We start from the raw sequence: 19,249 nt of genomic DNA on the forward strand, positions 1-19,249 counted from the left end.
AAAGCCCTAAGCTAAATAAATGTTTATGATTGTTGTATTTTACTTCTAACTCTGCCCTCAGCTTCTGTTTTCTAACATTCTTCACAATGACTTCACAGACTCCTACGTAACCCCCTGAATCCAGAAGCCAGAACATAAATTAAGAGCAAACAAACAGCTATTATGAACTGCCACAGACAGCAAATGAATATCAATAACGTCTTTGTTAACATGTAGTACAGAATTATGCAGTGGAACAAGCCAAATGTCCAATAACCTCAGAAATCTTCCAAAGCCTAGAATAACAATGAGAAGAATAGTCACTTCAAGATGAACCAGATATCAACATATTCAAACAGTGGAAAATTCCATTTTTCAATGCTGTAAGAAAGCAAGCAGAAAGTCGATTGGTAATATTCATACATGGAAGTTACTTAGAACTTAAAACTGATCTGTATGCTGTGTTATTTGTAATTGAAAAGCCAGCTAGCTCAGGGGTACCCACTGAGGCATGAGATTTAGAGAAAGCTATAAAACATGAACATTAGCAGCAAAATGCTTTCAAAGATAGCTTCACTCTCCAAAGACATTCTCAGTCTGAAATGCAGCACCTGTGGGTTTTGCCATCCAAAGTTAGATTATTCAGGCTCTAAGACAGCAATTTATTTAGATGTTATACACTTAAATGAACACTATTTGACATCCCTTCCGTCCCCAAAGTGCTTCAAAGAGTTAACTGCACTGATTTTTGAGAGATTACACAGTGATGAAGTTTTCTTGGATGAAAATTTAATTTGAACAGAGGCCTTAAAAACAGTACAATGAAATACTGATTTATTTATTTTTTACTGACATAGATACGGAGTCTCCCAACATTAAATTTTTTATAGTACATACTAGTCTGGAAAAGCTATTTGTAGGGTCTGCTCAATCGCTTTCAACTGTAATTTAGGTAAAAGAAACTGACAATTAAATGTATATATCATGATGAAGTAAGAAGCATACCATCACTGTGAGAATAATAAAGCCATGGAAGCTCCTGGAAAGAGAAATACAGTATTTTATATACTCTGCTCAGCATAAAGCAGATTTATCAAAGATATCAAAGACAGGCAGTTGAGATCAGGAGAGAATATTTTACAGTTTACGATGTGCAGAAGATATAATGTAATCCAAATGCCTAAACTCTACATACAATTATATTGTAACACTATTACATTGTAAAAATATTGTACATAACATGCAATTTGTACATATAGATTTAAGGTAACATACAATACACAGGTAAAATCCAGCATATATTAAGAGATGATGGTACAATCCTAATGCAAGTCAATAAACTGATCGTGTTTAGCACTGCAGGAAGAAGATGCAAGCACAATTCTCTATTAAAGCCAAAAAGCGATGAAAGACTCTGCAGCTGTGTCTGCAGGAGTGTGACAGGTATTAGTTGTACCAAAGTCACCCATACAGAGACATGACAGATGCTACCATTACCGTGTCTGGCAAGACCAAACACAGCTGAAGCCAGAACACAGCCAGGAGAAGCATTAATGATCATGCCCTGAGAAATACTGCCAGATCCTGTTAAAAGGAGCTGAAGAAATACGATGTGTTAACAATAGAAAACAAAGTGTTAAAAAATCTATGGCCCATGTTGGACTGTGATCTTTGACAACAGATCCAAACCTGGAAATGTGCCTCAACATGAAATGCCCATCCATTTAACTTTTTGGTGCACTAAGTAACTCCAAGAACTTGACCAGAATCTGAGGCAGGAGACTCCGATTGCAGTTAAAGCAAGTGCCTTGCCTTCCCTGCTCAGCAAAGTGACCCCTGTGTGCTCATTAAATTTTATTCTGCAGGTAACTGCTAGCTAAAATAATAGCAAGTCTGCACTCAACCTTGCTGTGTAAAGGAGGCATTGACTGGATTACAGTTTCTTGCTACTGAAGGTATTTAATAAAAAGGGAGTCAGAGTTTCTGAGACACTTGCATAATTGAGGGCTTTATTAACTGGTGCAACAGAAACAGAATTAGGATAGCAGTGGTAATAGTTTGCTTTTGAGGTAGAAAAGGACATGTATTTTCCATCTACGGGATAATAAATAAGTGCAGCTGGCAACACACTTATTTGTTAAACATGTTTTGCAGTGTTAGTAACGAAGATGGTTTTGCACCAAGTGCCTTCATAATGTATTTATGAGGTTACACCATTCTAATACTAGGCATGTGTAACAATGTATTAGGTGATCCTAATTATGCAAATTAGCCATCAGAATAAGCTATCTTGAATATACTATGTAATATGTAACCATGAACAGCTTACAAAGAGCCTGTAAAAAGTATTTTAGGGGCTAAAAGTGAGTGCTTGACTGATGAGATGTTTCTGGAAATGCTTTCCCCATGGTAAATTCACTGGCAGCTATCATTTATCTAACTCTGACCAAGATAAAGATGATTTGAGTATACAAGTCATAACAAATCTTCTGCTGACTGGAATGCTCTCCAGTGCTCTTTCCAATTTCACCAATAGGCTATTAACTCACTGCATGTTCAGATTCTCCTTTGCAAAGCTACAGTAACCTCCTCATGACTTTGTGACCTTTCACACAACTGGAGCGACAAACCTGGCAGGGAACTATTCGCTGACAAAGCTCTATCCCCCAGTAGCTACTAAGAGAAAACAAGAAAATGGAGAAGTGCCCTGTGCTACACATCCAGGGACTGTCCCCTCAGATTAAAAAAAAAAAAAATGTTCTGATTACTGTAAAAAAAAATTAAAGAATGACATGATGAACAAGCAGTAAAGGGTTAGTGTTCCCCCACCCTGAAGCTGGGGATAAGCAACCAGGAGAGCCTGCCCAAAAGGATATATTAGCACCATCACACCAGGAGCTACTGACACTGGATGCTGGGACTCATTCAGGGAGGGATTCAGAAGAGAATGAACAATAAAAGGACACACACTGAGGTGACATCTGTGGAGGCTGGAGAACAATTTCCAGAGAATGAATGCCTTTTAATGAACTGAGGTTTAACTGTTATTATATATTATAACTCACCTGTTAGGAGATTATTACTATGAGAAACAATGAGAGCCAATTGTACCACCTTCTCCTGCAAGACATGCTTGAGGGAGAATGAACCTCTCTCCTTCTTCTCCAATGTTAGCTTATTATTGCCAGCACTGGCTGTAAATGAGTAAGCTTTATTCAGATGTAGCTAAATTCAGCAGATACTAGCATCAAGTCTCTAGGGCAAAAATGAGGGAAGAGAGCTTTAAATAAACAAAATAATACTGAATAATAGATGAAATTTATGGCAGAGGGAACCTCTATGCCTGAGAGGAGCCTAGCTCGGAATTAAATCTTGATTTTGCAGCCTCACCAAGACAAAACAGGTCACCACTGCTTTCCTCCTGGCCTGTTGTTACTATCCTTACCCCTGTGATGGCAACGACCCCTTGGAGGCACGGCACTGTTGCAGTGGCCCCATGAGAGTGTAACATAGAGGACCTGCGGGACAGAGTGCAAAGGAGCGGTAACAAAGGACCACCAGCAAGAACCTGTCGCAGCCCCTATACGCAACGCGACCTGAGGACGGGCCTCAGGTGATGTCCCCACACCATGCCACCATACACCTCCCCTCCAAACGCCTGCCGCAGCTCCCTCCGCGCATGCGCGCCAGGCCGGGCACAGCGCCGGAAGCGTGCGGCCGGGGAGGCGGAAGTGGCAGAGGGGGCGAGCCGGAAGCTGGCCGGTGGTCATGTCTGCCTCCCTGTTGCGGCGGGGACTGGAGCTGCTGGAGGTGCCGGGTGAGCTGGCGGGGAGTGAGGGGTGTGGGGAGGGTGTGCGGCCGGGGTAACTCCATCCCTCTGCCCGCTTCAGGCCTGGGCAAGGCGCCGCCGGGGCTCCAGCGCGGGAGGAATGGCCTCAGGGCGGCGGGTGCTGCCAGGCGGAGGAAGAAGGCGCCGGAGCCCGGCAGGAACGGGGCTACAGTCAAGGGCAGAGTCGTGAAGTCGGCAATAGGTGAGTCCCGGCTCGGCTCTGGGGGGAGCGAGAAGCGGCTTTGCCGCTCTCCACACCTCTCCCACCGCGACCTCTTATGGTGTCCCTTAGCCGGCTTCTCAGCCCTTTGTTTCCATCCCTTTACATTCTGATGTCCCTCACTTCAGCACAGCCAGATCTATGGATGCACACTTGTCCCTGAGCTGTAGCGCTGCTTCTTTCTCACGGGGCCTTGCTGGTCCTCCTGTGTCTGTCCTTGCATGCTGATGTGTTGTGTCCCACTCTGCTTTGACCTAGAGGAGTATCATAAGAAGAAGGCTGTGAATCACTTGAGAGAAAACCTGCAGTACATGTTGAAAGGACGACTTGTGGCAAACAGAGCAGTCACGGAAAAAGTAAGATGGTCACTTCTGTTTGGGGTCTGCTTCTGCTGAGGAACACAGGTGAATGGGGATCATTCCCAGATCTTCCAGCTTAGACCCCATGCAAAGAAGACAAGTTTCTGTCAGCAAGCAGCCTTCAGGAATTTCCCTGTGTGCTGACAAAGTAACATACTAAAACAAAGTGACATGCTTATCATCTTGTTGATGCATTGTCCCCTATGATGTTCTCTTATACTAGTTAAAATGTACTTACAGCTGTTGGCTTTTTTTAATTACCAAGGATATTTCATAGTTTCAGCTGACAAGGAAGCCCTGGTTCAGACCTTCTTGCTGTTGATAAAACTGTAGCTGGAGGCTGTTGTCCAAGGAGCTAGATGTACTGCTGGCTCATGTAATGGTAATTTCGTAGCATCTTGAATGATGTTTCTCATAACCTGAGAATTTAACCTGTGTTCTTCCGCAAAAGGAAGTCACATGACAGGATTTGAAGAGAACAGCTGACACTACTATAATCTTGGGCTATTTTTATGAGATGCAGGCTGTTAACTTATATAAACCAAGTGGTTTAAGCCACTGTTTCTCAGGCTGGAGATTGTGAAAGGAGGTGACAGTGTATTAGAAAATGCTGAGGGAATTCCATCAACTGGGGTTTATCCTGGAGAGACAAGATAAAAGAAAGTCATTGTTTCAGAAAGGTCTGAATTTAAATAAGTGTTTCTATCTCTGTGATGATTACCAAAGAGCAGTTTTTATATTCGACTCTAATTACTAAATTGGTATTTGCTGTTGTCCCAGTGACCTGCTTTAGTTGACATTGGTTATTGCCTCTCACTTTTCTTTGGAGGCATTCTGGGATAAGCAGGGGATTAGTAGAACAGCCAGGGTGCAGCAGTGAGCTTGAAAATCACCATTTTTGTGGTTTGGTCTGGATAACAATGGCTGGGATTTATTTTTATTATTTTTTTTATCATCTGAAGGTTCTTGCTCAGAACAGAGGCAGGAAGGCCAAAGATCAGCCTCCAAAGAAGGCAGCAAAGAAGAAGCCTGAGGGCACTGTCTTTACTGAGGAAGACTTCCGTAAATTTGAGAGGGAATACTTTGGGATACCATAAAGAACATGACAGGGATTCTCACAGCTCCAGTCTTTCTGTAGCTGAGTGCTTGGCATGCTGGACTGCCCATTTCCTGTGTGTGTTTGAGACATCAGAGATGTGCTTCTGTCACTGAGTGCTTTAATGTTAGGCTTGCAGAGAGCTCTGCATCTGTGCAGAACTTGATACTGGCCAGGTAGAGCCGTGGAGGTTCTCTTGGCTCTGAGATACGTTGTCTTTATAATTATCTCCCTCCAGCCACCATGCCTTGCATTCTTAATGTAGAAGGGTAGACCAGGCCAAATGTAAATCTTGTTGCCTTCTTTAGGATGTAAGGCTTCTGCTACTTCTGTTATTAGCAGGGACCATTTAAAGTATTGTATCTGAATAGAGAAGCATTTTGGACCCACAGTAGGGACCCACAAAGGGAAGGATACTTTGAAAGGTTATTAAATCCGAGTAGCCTTGCAGCTTCTGTTCTTATTACAGCCTCTGTCAGGTTTTTCAGTCATTGTAAAAAGTTTTTATATGTTGTTTGATTAAATAAGTGTTGCAGACACCACTTCTCTTTGCCTTTGTAATAATGATTATTATGACAGGCCACATTTGATGAAGATGGATTGTGTCACTGTTCTGATCCAGGCACCACCTCTCTTTAGGATGATTCAGTTGTGTAAATGGCCTGTCTGATTCATGTTGACACATGTATTTAATCTTCTTTCTGACACACTCAGGCCTTCAAAAAGTGTAGGTTGGAATGGAGATGACTCCCCTGTTTTGCTACTCACAGTCTCAAAGGAAGAGCTCTCACATGGAGAAAGTTGTCCTTTGCATGCTTATCTTTGAGCCTCCCACTGAGGTTCAGCCACGCTAGGAGGGCAACACTTCTGGCCGCTGCCAGCCCTTATATCCAGAAGGGGTTGTAACCCAATGTTAGTCTCGGCACCAAGTTAAAATCTGAGCCAGAGTTGTGGTGCTGAGTAGAAGGAAAGGTCTTTTCTTACCAGAATACTGCTAAATTCCCGGCTGCAACAAATAGAAGGCCCGGCAGGTGGGGATGTTGTTCCAAACACTCCCACACTAAACCACTAAATGTACTGCTTGGGGGCCACTGCCCTTTGCTGCCCCTTACTGAAAAGATGGGAAGTCTGTAAAAAAGATAAGGAGAAGGACTAATGCCAAGTTCTAGTTAGACTCTGTGATTACAAGAGGCTTGGTTGACCTGAGCAGCAGGTACATGGATGTTAGCACTGTTGGAAATTCAGTATCCCTTCCCTACATTCTGATTATAATTCCTGATACTGTCTGAAGTCTGTCACCTGTGTTGTGTTCTTCCTCTCTTGTCTGCATGGGAGGGAAGGTCACACAGATGTATGAGGCCCAGACAGGGAGAGTAGTGAACATCCTGAAGTGCATGTACTGGAAATTGTGTAATAGTGAATGGGAGGAGATTTCTTGTAATGGGATCAAGTTCAACTATCTGTAGCCAAAAATGGTAAAAATAGAACAGTTCAAAGACCAAGTCCCTTCTTTTTCAGTTTGCTGTTTCTTCCAAATTTAAAAAAAAAAAATAAAAATAAAAGAGAATGACCTTTTGCTTCATGAAAGAATTGAAACTGTTTGAAAAAGTAGTTGAGCAAAGTGTATATGCAGCAGTCTCTTTAAAAGTGTCTGTTTAAAACCTCTGTGCAGGCTGCAGTGTATGTGAGCTGGTCTAACGCATGCAGCTCTATGTGGAGCTGTCACAGAGACAACAAAGTGAAAAAGCTGGATGTGCCACAATTACAGGTTTGAAAGATAGATTTCTGGGGTGTTGTTTTGTTTCAAGTCCTCACCTTCAGCATTTGGCAGCTCCTTTAACCTTACAGACATCCTCCATGTTAGCCCCCTTCCTCTACCAGTTCCTCCTACACAGGCTTGTTTCTGTGGTTGTTCAGCTCCTGGGCCCTTCTGCAGGCTAAGGAAGGCAAAATCGTCAGAAAGAAGCACTAAGGTAATGTAGTTCACTCTCTTTGTGCAAAACGCAAACAGAAAAGTTGTTCTTTTGGTTAATGAGGAACTTTAAAGCATGGCCTGGGCCAGTTTTCCCCAAGGATAATAACACCCAGATCTATGGAGTTTTAAAATTGGCTGGCAGCTCGCATTACTGGCTGAAGAGACTATTAGAGCCAGCACAAATAATCACCATACTTCTTGTGGCTGTATGCCATGAGGTGTTATATTGTTGAAGAGGGCAAAGCTACCTGACAGACTTGATTTTGCCATCTGAAATCAAACCTTGGTTGTACAGCCAACAGTATCCTTAAATAAATTAGATTTTATTTTGCAGGAGGCAGGAAAAGCAAGCAGAAGTGAACGGGTGGCTCTAGATAAACCATCTTCCACAAGGGCAAAGACCTAGCATGTTCTAGCCTTCATTTTCTCCCTCCCTTGGAGAGTAGGAGGTCCTATGAAAGAACAGCAGTGCCACCTGCACACTGTGGCAGGAGTTGGCCCCTGAGGAGAATGTCTTCTAAGCTAGAGGGAGAATAAGTACTGGTGAGTGGCATGTGCCTTGTGGTAAGCTGAAGCTAAGCATCTAATACTCCCAGCTGTCTGTGTTACGGTCTAGTCATGCCTAGATCATGCCAGCTCCTCAGCTGTGCTGGGACCTGAGGAGGTGGCTCTCTTGGAGCAACCTGTGCCATCTCTCTGTTCCTGGCAAAGACTTTTCCAGCCCTTGTAAAAGAGAAGACGGGGTTAAGGAAGGAGCCGCTGCCATAGCTGCTTTTCCTAGCCGGACTCCAATCTCCAGTTCCCACACTGGAAGCTGATACACTGCAGCCCTCAACCCTTGGACCTGCCATTTCCCTCCCATGCGGTTGTGAGCAGTAGCGCAGGGAGACATCCCACTGCTGCGGTGTGAGGGCTGCATGCTGATTGAGCTCATCAGGCTGCTGGCTCTCTTCCCAGCTCTGCGACACCAGCTGAGCACCCTGCAGCAGAAAATAGAGGTGGCTGAGCTGGGGAAGAAGGAGGAGGGTGCCATCTTAAAGTGCATCCTCACCCACACACAGCAGGGAGTCGTAATGGGAGGCAGCAGCAGCAGATTTAATATAAATGCAAATAAAAGCTCTGGAGTGTTATTAATGTGGTAGAACCTTCCCAGGAAGATGGTTTAGAGGAGGCAAAATGGTTCCCAGATGCTCTGTGTTGAGCTAGCTTACTGTGAATAAGATTCATCAAGCCCATTAATGGCTTCTTTCTCCTTCATTATGTGAGCAGAAAGCAAAGAGGAAAATTTATTTGGATGGGTACAAGCTAATGTAAGCTGATACAGCCTCCGCTCTATCAGCAAGTCTTTACTTCTTTAGCATAGAAAACAACAACAGCTAACATCAATGTTACGTGTACAAGGAGAGGGGAGAACTGCAAATGTAAACCAAGAAAATATGTTTACTCAGGGACGAACCAGCATCTTGCCTTTGAAATGACACAGCAGTAACAAACCTGGTTGACAGTGAACAAAAAGAGACTAGAAAGCACACTCAGGCAAACATTCAGGCTTAAAAAACACTGAAAAAGCTGAGGGAAAATTGGGAGGAAAAGGGGTAGCAGGGAGATAGAGCCTTTGGGAATCTTAGCCTCTGGTTTCTTTTTCGTTCATGACTCCCCTTTCAGTCTTGCTGATGATCAACACAGCATCAGCACCTACAACACTGATGGGCTCTGGAATGCCTTGGGTAAGAGACTGGTTATTGTAGAAAGGGTAAACAGAAGCAGTGCCCTGAATAATTCACAAAAGGAAAGTTACAGCACAAGGAAGTTTCTCATTTGGAGACCCATCAATCCAGCTAAAAATGAGGAGTGAAAAAGAAGACAAGCAGCTGAACTCCAGCCAAGGCAGGCTGAAGGGTTAGTAGGTTTGAAATGGATTAAAGGTTTGTGTGTCTATCCATAGGATTAACAGTGCCAGCCACTAACTGGTGGGGGCAGGGGAAATAAAAAGCATGAAGGTTGCTCTGCAGCTGTCTACAGGGTGACATGCACCTTTATCTGGATGAATTAGCTGTTGGCAGGACGAACCAGCGATCTCGCCAAGCTGGTCTGTCCTGAGCTGCACCATTTGTGTGCCAGCAGGATCATTTATCTCCTGTAATAGGAGGTAAAGAGTAGGTCTCTTTCTCAGGCTGCCCATGCACAACAATGGAAGTGGAGAGGAGGCACAGAATGAGGAGATTCTCTGCTCTATATAAATTAAGGTGACATGTCTGCTGCACTTGGAACTCACTCCCTGCCATCTTTTAAAAGGGTGTGTACGTGTAAAAGAGAGGAAAAGAGCAGCTGAAGGAGAAATGAGAAGCAGCTAGCACCTATGGAATAGGGAAATTGGAGTTTGTGGGTAGACATAGCTTCGTTCAGTGGCTTGTGACACTGCATGACTGCACTGAAAATAATGCAAAGGCAGCATACCTGGGATACCTGAGCAGCCAAAATGGTATTGCCTAGGTCAGGGGACTGAATGCCTCTTTTAATTCACAAGGTCAAACTTGTGGGCCTGAAGCATTTCAATGGGAAAGACAGCAAAGATGAGTTGGGGTTGTTCAGCTTTTGGAAAGAATGCTCTGGGGAGACCTTAGAGAAACTTCCAGTACCTAACGAGGCCTACAAGGAAGCTGCAGAGGGACTTTTTACAAGGGCATGTAGTGATAGGACAAGGGGGAATGGCTTTGAACTGAAAGAAGAGAGGTTTAGATTAGATATAAGGAAGAAATTCTTCCCTGTGAGGGTTCTGAGGCCCTGGCACAGGCTGCTCAGAGAAGCTGTGGCTGCCCCATCCCTGGCAGTGTTCAAGGCCAGGTTGGATGGGGCTTGGAGCAACCTGGTCTGGTGGAAGGTGTCCCTGCCCATGGCAGGGGGTTGGAACTGGGTGAGCCTTAAGGTCCCTTCCAACACAAACCAGTCTGGGATTCTATGATGATTTTTTTGGCCCAGGAATGGGTGTTTATTGTAAGACCCCAAAACTGTCTTTGGACTGGAAATGAAGCATAACAGGAGTGTATGTGCCAGACTGCGCAGCAAGGCTGTAAATATAGGAGGAGGACAGAGGAAGTTAGGTTGTCTCCATATGGTACCTGAACGCTGTTAAGAAAAAATGAGTATGCACAGCATGAAATTATGCATATAGGAAGGACAATATAGATCCTGTTGTTTTTGAAGGTTTAAGTATATGAAAAGATGAAAAAAAAACCTGAATTATTCTGGCCAAATATATATATAGATTTCCCACCCTGGAAAAATGGCTTTCTGAATCATGAAATGGGTTTAGTAAGTGGAGAAGGGTAGCTATACAACAGTGAGGGTTATGAAAGCAAGGGACATCTTGAAACAGAGAAAGCATATGGATATGCCATGAACAGAAGCTAAACCGTACCTAAAGAAAAGGTGAGGCAATACTTAACAGGACTGTGGGAATCACAAGCAAGACAAGGAATATATTTGTCCAAGAGGAATATGACTCCTCTTACAGAGGCTTTGGGACTGGGGGAGAGAGGGCTATGGCCAGACTACCCCATATGAAATTGTTCCAATCAGAATAACCCACATTTCCTTTCTACCAGTGCAGCTCAGGAGTGCTTGGGGGAGCATTCATCTCCCAAAGGACAGCCTGTCCTTGCAGCTATTCCTGTGCTTCCTTCCAGGGCAAAAGCTATTTGGAAGACTTTATCATCATTCTTTCTTCCTTCTCCAAAGCTGCAACTGGGGATTTATTTTCATATGCTTGCTGCAAAGGTGCATCTGGTTCTCCACACAGGCATGCAAAGGAGTTGTCAGCAATGGTGGTTTCCTCTTTCTGTTTGCAAGAAGAAGTGCAAGCCACTGGGTCTCTCCAAAGGCAGGGCAAAGAGGGAAGTGGTTATCAATACCGTGATAAGAGCAGAAACAAGCTCGTGAGAAGAGGCTGTATGTTGTCAGAGCAGCTCTGCCAGCAGTGAACCGCTGGGTGTTGTTTGGTTATGTATAGGAATGTTGGACTCCCGTTTACCATGAAGGACAAAATTGGGTAAGGGATCAGGAGCCTGAGGGTCATGCATGCTGTGCATGTTAAGTCCACTTCACTACCCTAAAGGGCAGTGAATAAATTCAGAATAAATTCCTCTGAATAAATTCAGAGGGAAAATAAGAAAACAGAAATCCTATCTACCAACTTCAGATTCAAATAGCTTTTATATAAAGTAGATTGGGGAATTCTCCTGCTTCCAAGTATGTAGAACTGGGCTCCTCCAGGGGTAGGTAAGCCTGCATTTCATGCACTACATTTCTGGATATGGTATCACACTGTATGCAAGCTGCAAGGATTCAACTGAAGCACATTTGTTCGGGGAAAAAGAAGATAGCTCCTGAATTGTGCAAAGTATAAGATCAGTCACCAGGCAGGAGGCTATCATAGAATCATAGAATAGTTAGGATTGGAAAGGACCTCAAGATCATCTAGTTCCAACCCCCCTGCCATGGGCAGGGACACCTCACACTAAACCATATCACCCAAGGCTTCATCTAATCCGGCCTTGAACACTGCCAGGGATGGAGCATTCACAACTTCCCTGAGCAACCCATTCCAGTACCTCACCACCCTCACAGTAAAGAATTTCTTCCTTATATCCAATCTAAACCTCTGCTGTTTAAGTTTCAACCCGTTACCCCTTGTCCTATCACTACAGTCCCTAATGAATAGTCTCTCCCCAGCATCCCTCTAGGTCCCCTTCAGATACTGGAAGGCTGCTATGAGGTCTCCATGCAGCCTTCTCCATGCTGAACAGCTCCAACTTTCTCAGCCTGTCTTCATATGGGAGGTGCTCCAGTCCCCTAATCATCCTCGTGGCCTCCTCTGGACTTGTTCTAACAGTTCCATGTCCTTTCTATGTTGAGGACACCAGAACTGCACACAGTACTCCAAGTGAGGTCAGACCTCTTCTCCCACAGGCTGGAGTTTGTTACGTGATGGTGTCCTCAGTATTCCTTGCCTCTTGCAGCAGGCTGGACATGCTGCTGAGCTGCAGCGCCAAGTGGCGTGATGCTAGCTGTGCCTAACACAAGCCTGGAGGAGAAGCCTAAGCAACAAATACAGATGAAGAGTCAGCCCTAATCTCTAGGCAGTGTAAGAATCTTAACGAAGTTACTAAGTATGGAAACATGGCGTCATTTCAGCAGGCGTTGCATAAGGTTGCCATACCAGCTGCCTCTGCAGAGCTGCAGTCTCAGAGCCTCAGCATAATAACGCCAACAGATTTTTAAGGACAGGTTTTTGGTTCTCCTGTAAGGAGTCCTGTAAAACACACACACAGATACACGGCAGAGAGCAAAGCAGCACATGTGCATCATGCATTCCTTTGTCTCCCATTCCAGCTCTGATCTGCCTTCCCTGAAGTGCAATTAGTAAACTGGAGCTACGTACTCTCTGGAGAGCTGTAGAAACCATAATCATGTATCTACTGGCCACCACAGACACTGCCTCATCTGCCTGCAGAGCATAGACTCAAAGAGAAGTAGATTTTAGTGAGGGGTGGCTCACAGACAGTCCTGCTATGCTGGCAATCTTTCCAGGCTTCGGCTGAGCTGAGTGTGGGCTGCTGCCAGGTTTAAGCAGAATTTGCAGTGGCTGAGGGAACTGGAGATGGTTGCACTGTGGCTGCAAAGGGGGATCAGTTTGGGGAGGAGAGGGGGTGTTTTGCCCTGCACAGAGAAGCCACATGCTCATACTCTCACACCAGTTATAGTTTTCTGTGGCTGAGCTGAGACCAACCAGTTGTCATCTCAGGTACAGATTTGACCCATCAAGGGAAAGACTGTCCTGCTCACTGGGCTTTCCTGCCTCTAATTATCCTCATCCCCAGTCTGGCAGGTCCAGCTGATCTGAAGAAATCTACTACATTGTGCTACTCCCCAAATCAGAGCAGTTCCTTGCATGCAGTCACCAGTAAGCTCTGGAGAACAAAGCAGCACTTCAAGCGGGACCTTCATATTGTGCCTGGCAGGCGGGAGTGCTTCTTATTTATACAGCACATCGGAGTCAGAGTGCTTGCTCAGGAGGCGAGATGCAGATGCTCTCATGAAGGTGAGGAGTCTGGGCTACCCCTGTGTCATGAAACCCAAGATGAAGGTCTTAATTATCCACACTACTTCCAATGTGGCATGAGCCCTAACTCCCAACAGGGAATAGCATCCACATCACCCAGGCACCAGCTATAAGCACAGACAGGTCTTGGTGGCCAGTCACAACCAAGGCTGGCCTGCTCAGCCCTCCCTGCAAACCAGGCTGGGACCTGCAGTGCCTGAGCTGGGCGGCTTCCTGAGTCATGTCAGCCCAAGTGAAATATCTTAACTCCTTAGGGAAGGATGTGCACATCCACATGCCAATGCTGGCTCCAACAGACCAAGCAGGGATCAGGTGCTGTTAAATCTGGGTATCAGTGGCCAAGAAAAGGAAAAAAAAAAACCCACACAAAGTATCAAAAATGGCACATCCCAAATCCTGAAGCTTCTATCACCAGAGCACAGCCACGCTGGATGTGGAACTTCACCTATGTTCAGAACCTCACAAGAAACGAGCACAAAAAATTCCTTGCATTGAGTGCCTGGACTATAAATTTACCCACTAATTGAAGGGCAACAATTAACATTCACAAGCAGAAACCACCCTGCTACACAGGCTCCTGCCTGTCCAAGTTCTCTGCAGTGTTTGATACCATCACAGCAAGGCTGGCGTTTTTCTGCTGCAACACTCCAGCACCAGGGAATTAACTCATCTTCCATGGCTCTGCCCAGAAACACAAACCCCAGGAGCCAGGCTGCTGGGTGCTATTAGCAACCCTGACCCATATCTCCAGCATACACACCCTGCTCCAGAGCACCAGGGGCACCTTCCCACTAGCTGCACAGCTAACTTGGGAGTAGGGCTTTATTAACAAACTCATCTGCTCCTTGGCAGAAAGAAGCCAAATTTACATTCACACCCTAAATTTGACTCTTTGGAGGCAGCCTTGAAGTGCCTCCAAGTCCTTCACATTTCCATCATGGACATCACAGAGTAACCACACCCATCTGGTCCAGTTCATCTACCACAGCACAAGGGCAGCTCCTACTCCAACCCCACCACCCTGAGCCAAGAATCACACCCCCTTACGTTTTGGCCATCTGCTGACCAACAGGAGGATAAGAAACCCTAAGTGCCAGTTCAGCAGTGCCACTACTTGCTCCACAACCTCCCAGCAAGCTGCTTATGCCTTAAACTCATGTTCACAACTACTGGGTTTTCCCATCATGGTTTACATCCCCACTCACCTCCTTCAGAATGCTCAGTTCTGGCAAGTCTGAACCCTCCACCAGTCTTCAATGAACTCCTGAAGATTATGGAAAAACTTAGGGGACCTCAGTATAACACATCACATGGTGGTGCATGCATCCATTAAAATGCATGTAAAGTGTAGTGACAACCCGCATCAGTCATCCTTCAAACTTAAAAGCACATTCAGCATCCACACTGCCTCCAACACCCAGAAGCACTTCAGTGTTACACAGCAGTCTCCTATGAGACACGAGTAGTCCAACAGATTTGTTTGCATTGACACCTAGGTGTGGTGTGCTCACTTTCATAGGCAGTTACACTGTAATTTAAAGTTTACTATAAAATAATTTATTAGACAGCAATACACAGCCTTAGCAGCAAGCTTATATACATGCACATAAAAACTGCTGACTACCCTACTCAGCGACTCTAGCTCTTTTGCCCTTGGCCTTGCGGACCTCTTCAATCAGATCTTTTAAGTACTGGATTTCCTTACTAAGGGAATCTGCCTTCTCCTTCAGGGCCTGATTTTTCTGCTCCAACTCTCTGCACTCCCCCGAGAGTGCCTCCTGCTCTGCCCTCTTCTTCTGCCGGTACCGTGTGGCAGCTGTCTTATTCTGCTCCATCTTTTTCAGTTTCTTATCTATTTTCTTTTCTCCCTTTATCTTTGCTGACACTGCCCTCTCTGCAGGATGATCATAGGGTTTGGCCTGCACAGAGCCACAGCTGGTTTCTGCAGGGAACCGGTTGTCATTTGGCGATCCAACTGAATTGGTAGGGCTATGCTGGGGTGTTCCCAGGTAAGAATCTGGGCTCATGCATATTCCACTATCATCGGAATGGTTCTCCTCCTCTTTCTCAGACTTGGTGATCACTACCACAAAGGCAGGGCCCTCCTGTTTTCTTTCACCTTCCAGAACATCCACTTCACTACCCAGTTCTAAGCTAAATGAGTGGTCTGGAGTGGAAGTCAGAGACCCTGGGGAGAGGGGAAAAGACCAAAGGGAAGCCAATGGGGCCACTGGATCTACTCCAATGGGTGATTCAGGGAGATGGGTGATTAGGTCTGTTATCAGTGGAGGTTCTTTGTTGTGGAATTCTGGGATGGCAGGGTTAAATAGGAGATCACACGTGTCTTCCAACGTGGCCATCAGCTCGTCTGGTGAGACGGTGGCTTCCAGATGTTCCACACCTAACAGGGCATCAAAATCAAATTCCTTCAGATCCATCTTCTCCACCATCCACTCCATGCCAGAGAAGGCATCCTCTGCACAAAAAAAAAAGCCGAAACTGCCATTTCAGTAAACCAGTTCAGGTATCTGACCATGATCTAGCAGCTCATACTTAACACCCAGCCTCTCCCTCATTTAAAAAACAAATCTGCTATTTAACTGCAGAACACTGCAGGGTACAATGGAGCCTGCCAGCATTCCATTCCCCTTACTCCAAGGCCAGAAGAATTCAGGGCTATTTGAAACACACCGCCATGCTTGGTTCTTGTGACCCAAGCTGGGAAACAGCACTGTAACAGTCAGTGTGTTATTAGCAGGGCAACAGAAGTGTCACTTTACCATACACCAGCCCCATAACTAGCATTTCTGAATTGTGTAAGCAGTGTAGTACACATACTTTCAAACAGAGGTATGCACATGAGATTGCCTTCACATTTACCAATAAATAGCTATTCCCCCCCCCCATAGAACATTTACACGCTATTTTAACTTATGCATTAAGTAACACCTTACCCTGGCTGCTATCTATGGTGTTGCCTAAACTGTCCACAGCAAGCCAATTGGAGGAGACTGCCTTAGCCTTGTCGCTGGAGAACCCATGCGAACCGAGGGGCTCGGCCACCTCCAGGTAGTCATCGAGGAGTCCCAGACTTTCCTCAGCCACCGAACACGGCTGGCTGAAGGGGGATAATAAATCCCCCAACAGCATCTCGTTGTTCAAGAGGCTCATCTTCGTCAGTTTTTAATGCTTTGATGTCAAAGGATGCAGAGAAGTAGAGGGCTTTGTTGTCGACTACAGCAATGATGCTGTGCGATGCCTTGAAAAACCTGCGAATTAAACTTAGATCCATCAGTACTTGTTTGACCGATATTGTGTGTCTTTACAAGCAATGCCACCCGCTTTGGGGACTGCGGTTTGCATGTAACACAGCACCTTTACCCCTTCCATGTCTCTCCTTAGGGTCCCGCGGCCGCTTCTCCCACCGAGGGCCTCGCGGCTTCCTCATGCCCAAATATGGGCACGGCTGCCGCCGGCCCCGCCCACGCGCCGCCATGACTCACACTCCCATGGCAGCAGCCGCGGCCATTTCGCGATCTTGCCGCGTCCCCCCTCCCCACCCCAGCAGCGGCCGCCATTTTCTGTGCTGCCACGTTTCCAATCGCGCCTCGGGCTGCACAGGGCTGAGCCGAGCGCCGAGGTAGGAAAAGACTACGGAGCCCTCTGGAATGAGCCAGCTTAGAACAGGTCGTTTGGGCGACAAAGCAAGTGTGACACACGCCGCCTTCTACTGGAGTCTCCATATTAAAAACCTCTCAGGATAATCCGGGGAGATTTAGCGCTACAATATTAAGTGTTACAGCACTGCTGCCATCTTATTAACAGCCCCCGTTTATTCTCTCGGCATGACATACCAAATGGTACCTCCTCTGCCAAGAGTACCCATATCCCCCCAGCTACAGCAGCATTCCCCTCGCGGGCTAAAAAACCCTCCCTACGGATAAGCTGCTTTTATGCCCAGGAAAATCCAATTAAATGTGTAAATTTCAAGCTTTAACAATGGAGCTTTCTCGAAGGATGAATAAGACACAGGAATTTCCCATCATTTCTTCTGAAGTGACATTTCCTCCCATTTCTGACACCCTCCGCCCCGGGCCCATTGTGCCCTAGAAGGACACCCCTTACCCCGATGCTTTCTTTCCCGCGTGGTACCATCCATGATCGTGTAAGTGGTAAAACATCCCACCCCAAGCCCCCTTAAGGTGAGAAGCGGGCGACTATAAACACCCGTAAGAGGAATTCCCCGTCCCTCACACATAATACTCACGCCATGGTTGCAGATGCCGGGGGTGTGCTGAGGCCGCCGCCGCTGCTGCTGCGCCTGCTGCACTGGCCAATGCCGCCGCTGGCCCTGCCGCCCTTAAAGAGCCATGGCGGCCAGGGGAGGGGAGGCTGCTCTGTTCCGCGCCGCGCGTGAGGCTGCTGCGCGCACACACACTCGAACAACCTCTCTTCTCATCGACGTTCAGGCGGACAATGAGGTGACACCGCCCGCGCGCCGCGCTTATATCGTAACAGCCTGAAGCAAAATAAGATCCGGCTGTGAGGTGTCCTTCCGCTCAGCGTCACTTGCCTCTCTCCAGCGCCCGCCGGTCTGTACCCTGTCTCTGTGGGCTTCCCTCGTTCTGTTCTGTTCCGAGTCAAACGCAGGAGCGGCAGAGAAAAGCTATCGCTCCAAAACGGAGCGGTGGCGGAGGGACTCTACGGTGTACATCCGCGCCTCCGCCCGCCTGAGACCGCCGAAGTCACGTGACCAGAGCAGCTGAGGACGCTCCTGGGAGGCTGGGGAGGATGAGGGGGGCTGACAGGAGGTCGCACGCAGACCGCCACGTGGGAAAGGGTCCTCTCATTGGCTAGAGGCGAGTGGTTCACGTGTACCCACATCTGTTACTGGCCCCCAGAGTAGGCCAGATGTGCAGGGGGAGAAAGGAGTTGCACAGGGGCGGGGAAATGGCGCCGGCAGGGAGTGGGGAGGAAATATGGCTGGGAGCTGTCAGTGCGTCCATCACCGCTGACCTGTCCCGTGCGAAGCACTATGCGTGTATGTGTGCCACTTTGGTTTCCAACAGCCCCTTTTATTCTCTCCATAGAGTCCTGCTGAGGTGAGGCTGGGGCTGACAGCTGCTGCTCAGGCCAAGGCGCTGGTGTGGCTCCCCTGATGTGCTGAGGCAGTGGGCTCCATGGCCTGCTCCACCAGATAACGTGTCAGCCCAGGGCAGCGTCGCCTTTCCTCTCTGCCTGCCTCACACGTGCAGCACTTCGATTATGGCTGTTTCAGGGCACAGGCTGTGTGTCTGCCTGTGTGAGAGTGCCTCTCAGCCCCCGTGGTGTAATTCCAATCCGGAGCTGCCATGCAGATCTGTGCTCCTGAGCAGCCGAGAACATGAGTCTAATTAATGCCTTTAACGCATGCAAATGCTGAAAAATGAAGTTGGCTGTTCCCCAGAATTTCTGAACTTCCTCTCCTGCCACGAAGTTTCACACTGACACAGTTGCTTCTCTGTTCAGACATTACTCAGACCGATGTGAGCATTAATGGATAACCTACATAGCTTCACAGCTCTAAAAAGCAGTGTCACTTTGGAAAGTTTTTAAAGTGCGGTTTCACATTATGTTTTATCTGATCTAAATCAGCTTGATGCTAGGAAAGAAGGCAACCTTCTCCATTCC

The 19,249-nt window shown here is 46.6% G+C and overlaps 2 protein-coding genes across 2 annotated transcripts; one reads left to right on the forward strand and one right to left on the reverse strand.

Annotated features, from left to right (window-relative positions):
- The first annotated feature begins 3,685 nt into the window (after positions 1-3,685).
- RPS19BP1 (ribosomal protein S19 binding protein 1) lies at positions 3,686-6,025 on the forward strand. Its single transcript, XM_005150336.2, has 4 exons — positions 3,686-3,796; positions 3,870-4,010; positions 4,287-4,384; positions 5,350-6,025. The coding sequence occupies exons 1-4, from the start codon at positions 3,748-3,750 to the stop codon at positions 5,482-5,484; spliced, it is 423 nt and encodes a 140-aa protein (XP_005150393.1). The 5' UTR covers positions 3,686-3,747; the 3' UTR covers positions 5,485-6,025.
- A 9,088-nt stretch (positions 6,026-15,113) lies between these two features.
- On the reverse strand, positions 15,114-18,189 carry ATF4 (activating transcription factor 4). Its single transcript, XM_005150337.3, has 3 exons — positions 17,847-18,189; positions 16,534-16,848; positions 15,114-16,055 (listed from the first exon to the last, which is right to left on the reverse strand). The coding sequence occupies exons 2-3, from the start codon at positions 16,748-16,750 to the stop codon at positions 15,205-15,207; spliced, it is 1,068 nt and encodes a 355-aa protein (XP_005150394.1). The 5' UTR covers positions 16,751-16,848; positions 17,847-18,189; the 3' UTR covers positions 15,114-15,204.
- Between the last annotated feature and the right edge of the window lie 1,060 nt (positions 18,190-19,249).

The sequence above is a fragment of the Melopsittacus undulatus genome, chromosome 5 (genome assembly GCF_012275295.1).
Source record: "Melopsittacus undulatus isolate bMelUnd1 chromosome 5, bMelUnd1.mat.Z, whole genome shotgun sequence".
Lineage (NCBI taxonomy): Eukaryota > Metazoa > Chordata > Aves > Psittaciformes > Psittaculidae > Melopsittacus > Melopsittacus undulatus.